This window comes from Maylandia zebra, linkage group LG5 (genome assembly GCF_041146795.1).
Source record: "Maylandia zebra isolate NMK-2024a linkage group LG5, Mzebra_GT3a, whole genome shotgun sequence".
Taxonomy (NCBI): Eukaryota; Metazoa; Chordata; class Actinopteri; order Cichliformes; family Cichlidae; genus Maylandia; species Maylandia zebra.
Genome location: NC_135171.1, coordinates 19,503,083 through 19,513,031, shown reverse-complemented (window position 1 = coordinate 19,513,031; position 9,949 = coordinate 19,503,083). Strand labels below are relative to the sequence as shown.

The following is a 9,949-nucleotide window of genomic DNA, read 5'->3' as shown; positions in this document are numbered from 1 at the left end:
ACATGTAGGTCAGCTGCTTCCTAAAATTCAACAGTATAATATGCTGTCACACAATTACAAATGTGTGCACTTATGCAGTCACATTGTCTGAACACAGCATAACTGAAATCATGATCACTATACTGTTTAATGAAAGATTTGGACTTAAATAGTAAGAGTCGTGCAGGCAGGTGTAAGCAGGTTAAAATCCGCAAAAATCTGCACAAACAAAGATGAATGCACCGCTGAATTTTAAGTAATGGAAAGCTTACTTTCTCTATAAAACAAAATAAAACAGAGGTGAGATCAGCAGTTCAAATATCAAGTCTGACAGGAAAAAGCATAGAAACAAGAACCAAACAGTGTATATCCTGTCTGTTTCTACTGCTTTGAAGTAGATCAGTGGCATTTTCTCAGGAATCACAGCCCCTGACATTAAGTGGGAGGTCACCACATACAGTATCAAACTGCCCCCTACTGGTGTGGCACATCAATACACAATTTCTTTGATAAAGGAAAAAGAAAATGCGCTCATGTAAAGCAATTTAAAGGTGAAATCTGTCCTTTTTTATGAATATAGGCACCATCGTATAACAATCTAGAGTAGAAAGTTGCATAAATATGTATAAGACTTCAAAGTTTTTCAGAAGGAAAACATTTGTAGGAGTTCTATACTTTAAATGCAAAAGTTTTGCACTCATACAATCTGCTGTACCCATAATAATGCACTGTAATATTGGAACATCACGTTATTGTATAGCAAGTTTGATTAATGTGTGTCAAGTTTTTTTGTTTGTTTGTTTTTGGCAGACGGAGAGACGGAGACGCAGCACAGTAAAGTGAGAGGAAGAGAGCTGAAATAGGATTCTCTGTGGTTAGCACTTGTAATATCAAGCAGCTGCATGCTGACATGGTTAGATTAACCACTCTGCCACAATACAACGGCTGCACTACAGAGCCTCTGTGTGATCTTCCAGAATGGACGGATACACAACTCCTGTAGACTATTTGTACATTTCTGAGAACTACACTGGCAATTTTTCGCTTTATGATCTCCAGGAAGAGTGTGAACAAACCCTTAATGGCTCAGAGTATTTTTTGCCTACAATTTATTTCCTGATATTTTTCACAGGATTTGTGGGCAACCTCCTTGTGATCCTAGTGGTGGGAAACAAGAAGAGAGGTGGTCGTCTCGTGGACACCTTTGTTGTCAACTTGGCCCTGGCTGACCTCGTCTTTGTCCTGACGCTGCCACTGTGGGCCATTTCTGCAATGAAGAAAAATTACTGGAACTTTGGGCAATTTAGCAACTTTCTCTGCAAGATGAGCAGCTACATGATTGCTGTGAACCGCTTCTCCAATATCTTCTTCCTTACCTGCATGAGTGTTGATCGCTACCTGGCTGTTGTGAAGCTGATGGATTCGAGGTACCTCAGGAGTAGTTTGTGCATTCGTGCCACTTGTCTTGCAGTGTGGGCAAGCTCCTTGGTGCTTGGCATCCCATCTCTGGTGTACCGGAAAGTAGAGAAAGATGGCAATTTCTGTACAGAAGATCGAAGTTCACCTTTTTTTCTTGGAATAAGCCTGGTCATGGCCTTACTCACCTTTATCTTCCCAGTGTTTATCATTATGCTCTGCTATGGCACCATCATCATGCACCTCAACAAGCACTGTGCTGCTGCGGGAAATCCTCGTGCTGAAGCGCGCCGCAAGCACTCCCTGAAGATGGTCCTCTGCATCATAGTGGCCTTTGTGGTGTCCTGGCTCCCCTACAATGTTTTTAAATCCATCACAGTTATTTTACGTCTCGCAGACGTTGAAACCAGCTGTGAAGTTAACTCACAACTTAAAAACGGGCTCATCATCTCCTGCTGCCTGGCATTCCTCAACAGCTGCGTGAATCCAGCCATTTACTTTTTCTTGGACCATCACTTCAGACGACGTGCTGAGATGATGTACAAAACCTGCTTGGGAAAGTCAAAGATGCTGCAGAGCTTCAACTCTTCAGCTTCATTCACCAACGGCTACACTTCAGAGAGCAATGGAACAACTGGTGGGAGAAGTCAAACTCAAATGGTTTAGTAGGAGGAAGATTGATATGGTGAACTCTGGAGGTGTTAAAGTAATAATGTTACTGCCACCCTTAAGATCAATTTAACATCTTGTTTGTGCATCATTATATGTTTTGTTTTTTGATTTTTATGATACTATACTTTCAAATTTGTTTTTGGCCTTTTATTGTATTTAACATATCAAGCATGCATATATTACTTGGAAAAGTATGATATGGATTTTTCTTAAATTGCAATTTTCCCATAATATCTGCTTTGTATGAAATGTATTAATGTTGTAAATATTTTGCATTAACAGACAATATCCTACAGTTGCATTAATTTAGAAATGTAAATAACATTTAACATTTGTAGCTGAACAGATCATTTGGAAAAGTGGAAAATGAAAATCAAAAAATATTCTGTGTCTTCTGTGTATCATTTTTATAACTATTATAATTATTTTCTATATTTGCATAATATGGTTGCAGTTAATAAATAAAATCTGAACAAAAATGTTGTGGGACTTAAAACTGAATCCTCTTTAATAAAGCCTCAGATTTCTGTGATGAATTGATACTATGACTAAAAATCTGCTAAAAACAGTAGTTAAATTTAGTTACAGTTACACTTAATTACAGTAGTTACAGTAGTTATGGTTAATAGCGCTAAATGACATAATTTATTATTTTGGTTTAATTTAAATATAAAATTAAACCAAAATTAAATTAAATTAAAATATAATGATCTGCAGATGTATTTCGTAACTTAATTAAAACTCAACAAAAAATTTGTCATCAACATAAAAGGCTGCACACTGAAAACTTTTATTAAAAAAACTCTCCCCAGAGTTTTATTTAATTTTCACAGTTAATTACATAACACTAAAAATAACAATAATAACTAATATAAGTCACAGCGGTACAATTTCAGTTGAGCCAGTTCACTAATGAAGAGTAGATAAATAAGAGATGTCTGTGAAGGTTCTGAGAGATGAGTTCACTGTAGAGTAAAAGTTTGTCTTGTCCTTACAGAGGAAGTGTGTGTTTTCACACATTATTTCTCACACGTTTATTAATAAAGCTGGCTTTGTTTTGGTTTGGGGTTTTTTAACCTACAATGATAACGCATATTTTGGCACAAAGAAATTACACAACTGCATTAAAATGTGAACAAACAATACTTCTCTAATTGCAGCAGAGCAGCATAGTTCTGCTAGGTGTGAAGCTTAGGGTCTTACAAGGGACCCAACGTCCTTGTCTTGTTATGTTATACTTTGTCTTTTAACTCTACCTAAACAGTTTTATCATTTTAGTACTGATATGAATCAATATCTTCTTTTTCATGGAGCCCAAATAGGTGATAATATATAAAATAAATTTTTTTTAAAACAGAAGTGATGTGGGATTCTCGCTAAAATATGAAGTATAGGGTCAGTGATCTCCATGTGAACTGCAACAGAAACCGAACAGAGATGAGAAGGTGAACATGAGAAAAAAGTGCGCTGACACATATAAGGAGGCACTGAGCTGGCAACCCGAGGTCAACCAACACAGAAAATTGCAACAGGAAGCAACAGTTTGGTTTTGTTGAGTGAGTGGGGGTTGCTTTTTCCTTTTTCTTATTTTTTTCAAATTTTCTTTTACTTATTTATGTTCATGTGTGGTGGAGAGGTCAGGTTATCTGTAACACAAATGTTTAAAAGTTGCATATTACATATTACAATCGTTTTTACATTTACATTTGCATTGTAGCCCCTCACCCACACACACACACACACACACACACACACACACACACACACACACACACACACACACACCCTTTTGACCCCAACTCAGACATAATGTGCCCCAAATGCAGTTTCTCAGAAGTCAAATGCATTCGCACGATGGCAAAGGGGACGTCAGGTGTGTGAAAGTTCAAATGTTCATGCTTGCCCACTTGTTTTTCAGTTGTATGAGTGATTTGAATCATGTGAAAAAACAGACTCAGTGCTGGCTGTGAGAATAGGGAAGTCACGAATTCCCCTTTCCTGCTTTTAGATATATCTTACCAGCTTTGGTTATAATGCTGGCACAAATATTTTACCTGCTGTTTCTGGCATATAAAAATCACAGCTGTTAGACAGCTGTATCTTGTGTGTGGAGCGCACATGCACACACTTGAGAAACATTAGTCTATTCTATTCAAATATATAGACACAGTGGACATGTATGTTGCCTGATATAGATAATGGTCTTTACTAAAAAATAGGTGTATATATACTGTGAGTGAATCATGTTTAGGTGGTTTGCGATCTAAAAACAGTCAAAATCCAAACCCTTTATGTTAATATGCAGTTATTTCTGTGTTTTTTGGTTTGGGTTTTTTTTTTTTTTTTTGTTGCACCAGTTTGCCAAAGTCATTTCAGTTAAACTTGTTTTTGCATTTATTGCACAGGTTGCTTTGATGAAATGTTTGCAGATAATCACAGACGATGTGCAAAGAGGGAACCAGAGGTGCCAAGTGCTGCAGCTCTCGGGCTCAACGAACAGCTCTGGGACACTTAGTCATAATATTTTTCTTAACTGACTAAATGTGAAATGTTTCACAAAGATGACATGTGTTCTTGAAAATATATAATGATTCATTCCCTTTTTTGTTGTCTTATTTTTAAAGATGGCATGGGTCGTGTGGGTAACAGGAGATGCTTCTCACACTTCGCCTATGAAGTCAGCATACAAATGCTAAAGCATGCTAATGATGGAAAAATGTTTTCTTCAAAGATTAAACTTTACTTGCAAATAATTTTTTCTTAAATGCAATTAATTCAGTGCAGCCCATGTTGTTGTTAATGCTAAAAGTCACGTGGACTTAACCTGTGAGGTCAACGCTAACTAAATGCTATTTTCACACAGCCAGATTTTATCTCTAACCCAAAACTAAAATACATTTCAAATACGAAATGTTATCAGATTATTTTGTCTACGCTTCAGTTAAAAGCTGTGAACATTTTGCAATGTATCACTTTTATATGACACAACTATAAAAGAAAATCATAAAATAACTTTTACAGGCAATGTCTGCTACCTGATATCTACCCCCAACTGATTTAATTCTGACACTTCTACATTCACAGCAGAAAATCTATGGAAGAAATGCAAATGTTAAAGCTCAAACTCTTCGGGTAAGGAAATGACTTAGTCGTCACTCTGCCAGTCAAGCACACGCAAATTGAAAGGTGAGACCTTGGCACTTGGTTTTTTATCAAACCTTTCTTACGTTTGAACTGCCAGTTTCTCTTTCTAGTGTTGGCGTGACTATGAACTTGCAGTGTTCTCATAGCATTATTGCAGTTCTTTCCCCTGCACTTGTTACAAAACCCCTATGGGCTAAAACAGTCGTGCCCTATGCCGTGTGAACGTTTCTGTTCGTTTTTAAAATTAAAAGTAAGTTTATTCTTGAGCCGTTAAGTCATTTTAAGAAAAGAAAATATAATAATAAAACAGTGGTGTTGTATTTTAATGCTGACATCAAAGCTAACTAGAACCATTGTGGCTGTTGGTCCGTGAGTGTAATCTTCAAAATATTTTTGGTTAATGTTTCAGTCTTCACAAAAAGGCCATTTATGTAACTTCTGCAAGTATCAGATTGATTGATTACTCAACACAACTTTCTACTTATTCTTTCAATTATGCTGGATTTACACTTAATATTAGTTTTTATTTTTACTTTATTTTTCCTGTAGTTGTCCCTTGTTTTGGCTTGGATCATAGTTTCTTTAAAGAGTTTTAATGAAAGAGGTTTCAAGGCAAAAACGGCAAATAAATGCATTTCATTCAAATATTAATGTTACTAATTGCAAAAACAAATATAAAATGAGTATGAACGTAAGTACATGCACAGTAGTGTCAAAGTAGCCATCACTTTTTTTTCTTTCTTTTTTTGTTTTTGCCCCACTTCAAGCAGTACTGCAAAATAACGGTGAGCAGCTAAAAAATGTTTACACCCCCTTTCGACCACAAACACATACAACATTTGCAATGAGATCATGCCAGCATTGTAAGCCTCAGATGAGACGACTGGCTGTGGTTTTTATAATCTCATAAACGAAGCCTGCATGAGCAACATTTGATAAACAAGGCGTCTCAAATAAACACTGAAAGATTTAAAATCATGCACCTGCACAGATATGCCTTTGAGACTTTCCTGTAAGGAACCCTGATTAAGATTTAGCAACTTTCTTTCCTTTGCTAACAGGAATAGATCATTTGGCTTATACTGAAAGTTTTCATAATAATTCTACATGAACTGTGTTTCTGAATAATGTGTATGCTATGTTTTTAAAGATAGCTGCTGTTAGAATAAAAAAAGAAAAGAAAAACAAAGGGTAGATGTTTCAGATTTTTTCTGTCTACCTGAAAAATGAAACAACACCTCAACTGATGTGGTTACATGTTGTTGATTACAAGAAGCAAGGAAGTGCTGAGGAAAAAAGAAAAAAAAGACAGACAGACGTTGTTTACTATTAAAAACTGGCTATATCCTCTTTCAATAACACATCCAGATGAAAACATCATCTGCTTTACACTGACTTACAACTCAGGATTTTATTATGATTATGTCACTCAGTGTTCAGGGCACATAATGGCTTGATGTTTGGGATTAAAAACCACCTGCAAAATCTGAACAAAAACTTTAAAAAAAACTATAAAAAATCGACTGGTTACATCAGTTAATATTCAGAATTATGTTATTTAGCAGCGCAGTGGTTAGCACTGTCACCACGAAGCAAGAAGGTCCTGGTTTTGAAACCACTCACTTGTGTAGTTTGCATGTTCTTCCCACGCCTGAGTGGGTGCTCTGTTGAAACTCCAGCTTCTTCACAATACAAAGACACACACGTTAGTTTACCTGATGATTCTAAACTGGCTACAAGTGTGAGTGTTTCTGTGCGATGACCCGACAATAGACTGATGGCCTGTCCAGCATGTACTGCCTCTTGATCTGTGACACTGATGACCCTGAATTTAAAATGTAGTGGATATTCAGCTGGAGATTTTTATTGTGGTTGTCCTAAACTGTCATGGTCCTGGGTCGGTGACCCAGCGCTTTTAGTTTATTATCATTTTCTAGTTTATGATGATGATGATGATTATTATTGTTTGAGTTCTATGTATTATATTCGGTCTGCCTTTGAGTCTGCGTCTGTGTCTCTGTCTGTCTATGGTGTCAACCCGTCTATTTGTGAAGCTGTCTGTTTAGTTCTGTGTCTTGTTTGGTTCCCCGTGTTTGAGTTTCCTGCTTTATTGTGAAGGTCTCTGTCTGATGTGAGTGTGTTCAGTTTACGTTTCCCCTGTCCCGTCAGCTCCGATTCCTCCCAGCTGTGTTGCCCTCCTGTCTCTCATCCCCTGATTACTGGTGTGTGTATTTAAGCCCTGTGTGTTCTCCTGCCTGTTACTCGGTGTCAGTCTGTGTTACTCGGTGTCCTGCTCGACGTCTGCCTCTCTGCCTCTCTGCCTCTCTGCCTCTCTGCCTCTCTGCCTCTCTGCCTCTCTGCCTCTCTGCCTCTCTGCCTCTCTGCCTCTCTGCCTCTCTGCCTCTCTGCCTCTCTGCCTCTCTGCCTCGCTGCCTCGCTGCCTCGCTGCCTCTCTGCCTCTCATCCCTTTGTCGTATGCTCCCAGGTCTGTTATTTTAGTTCTCCCAGTTTAGATGTTTTCAGTTATTTGTCATGCCCCCACTGCTTGTTTGCCACTACACCTTGTAAATAAACTTCACTAGCGTTTTCATCCACTGCTTGCATCTTGGGTCCTCCTTCCTCCACACCACACGGCTCGCCTTCCCAGCCGTGACAGTAACATTTATTAGACTTACCGGAAAATTGTCTTCTTCGAATCATTCCTTTTTTTAAATAAACCTCATTTGTTGGCCTTTGTTAGTTTTGAAACCTGCTACGCAGGCATAATATTTTCTCCTACACGGAGGGACTCATAAGAGGAAATATGTTATGAGTGTAATGTAGAGTGATAAGAAAAAGAAAGCTTTCACAGGACTCTATGCGGTCTATACAGTACAGGACTCTGTGAAAATCGACGTTGCCTTATCATACAGTAATAACTTGACGCAACGTGAAGTTTCTGTATGACTTGAACAGTCTCTCACATCATTGTGAAGGAATTTTGTTCCACTATTCTTTGAGCGTTGCTTCAGTTCCTTGAGGTTTGTGGGTATTTTTCTATGCACAACTCTCTTAACACACCACAGCATCTAAACAGGCTTGAGGTCTCGACTTTGAATGGGCAACTCCAACATCTTCTTTTCCGCAATTCTGTTGTAGATTTGCTTGTAGCACAAAGCTGTAGCTGTTGCACAGCTCACATTGGATTCTAGAATACTTTGGTATGCAGAGATGTCCACGCTTTACTCAATGATTGCAAGCTGCCAAGGTGCTGTGGTTGCAAACAAGCCTAAATCATCACCCCACCACCATCGTGCTTGACACTTGGTATGAGGTGTTTGTGCTTATGTGCTTTTGCTCTCCCCAAATGTACCACTTTGCATTATGGCTAAACATCTCCAGCTTGTTTGTGGATCCAGATGAAACTTTGCAAACGTAAGACATGCTGCCAGGTTGTGTTTTTTTTTTTCTTCCAAACAAACCATATTTGTTCAGTCTCATTTTCTTATCAACATGCTGAGTCCTGCAGCGTCTTAGAAATAACTCTTGCGTTTTTGCAATTTCTCTGAGTATTTCAAGGTGTCATCTTCCAGTGAATTTGCTCAACATCTATTCCTGGAAAGACTGTGGCATTGCGTTAACACAAGCCTGAATGCTTCAGGCCAGCAAACTGACAGAACTTCTGCAGTTATAGAGGTGGTCACACTTACTGTTGATCAATGAATGAAGTGCATTTAATTAGCAGCGGCCACTTACCTTCTTAACCCTAGAACACTATCGCTATAAATAGTAACACAATCACTAATGCCAGGTGATTTTTACCCGATATAATATGACCAATAAAAAGTACTTGTCATCAAAATATATCAAAATATGACAACACATGACAAGTTAGAGTTGTCTTCTTTTACTTTCAACTGTACCATGTCTAACAAAATGAAAAAGTGTCATGGGTGGACCCTAAAATAATGCTCCAAAATTACAGAAAGATTAGGAATTCAAGAATAAAAAAATTCCTAAAAAAAATAATGACACTGGAAAGCTGGTCTTTGGTCCACCCATTAGTGGGGATATTTGAGACTTCCCTGGTGAAGGCACAGTCTCTTTGACACGCTAACACCTGTGGGAGAGAGAAATCATGTAAATGTATTTGCTCGGGTGAAAATCACCCAGCGATAGTGTTCTATCGTAAGTACACTCTCTTAAATGAGAGCGTACTTAGTTTTTCACAGGACTGCATTGTTTACAGGGAACTCAGAGTAAGGTGCGGGTGACCTCTAGTGGACGTTTCGATAGAATTCTAATGTATGTGTATCCTACCTCTTATTAGTCATCCTAATAAAGATTCACAGTGAGAGTTTTGTTGTTGTTTGGTTTTTGGTTTTTGCTTTTGTTTCTTTGTTTGTGACTTTAAAAAAAATATTTTGATGACCAATACATGATTCTTTATGAGGACTCATGCATTGGTCATCTGTAGCTCACTACCCGTAAGTGGTGCTGCCTTCACAATCCTATCTAACATTCGGAATTTCTTACATCCGAGTGGCTGACACAGCGTGTAGGCCCTTTATTTTTATTTTATTTTAGAACATGTAAATACTGTGTTTCAAAGAAACATTTTGCATCATCTTAAAATTTTTATTATATATTTCTTATCTTCTGTCCCTTTAAATGGACATCAGGTCTTGGTTGATCACTGGATGAAAAAAGGCAGAAGAATGTTTTATTTTAGTATCGTATAAGTTTGGGCTCTGGCGTT

General features: G+C 37.9%; 1 protein-coding gene across 1 annotated transcript; it reads left to right on the top strand.

The window, feature by feature from the left end:
* The first annotated feature begins 930 nt into the window (after positions 1 to 930).
* gpr25 (G protein-coupled receptor 25) lies at positions 931 to 2,524 on the top strand. Its single transcript, XM_076884462.1, has one exon. The coding sequence runs from the start codon at positions 958 to 960 to the stop codon at positions 2,059 to 2,061; it is 1,104 nt and encodes a 367-aa protein (XP_076740577.1). The 5' UTR covers positions 931 to 957; the 3' UTR covers positions 2,062 to 2,524.
* The last annotated feature ends 7,425 nt before the right edge of the window (positions 2,525 to 9,949 follow it).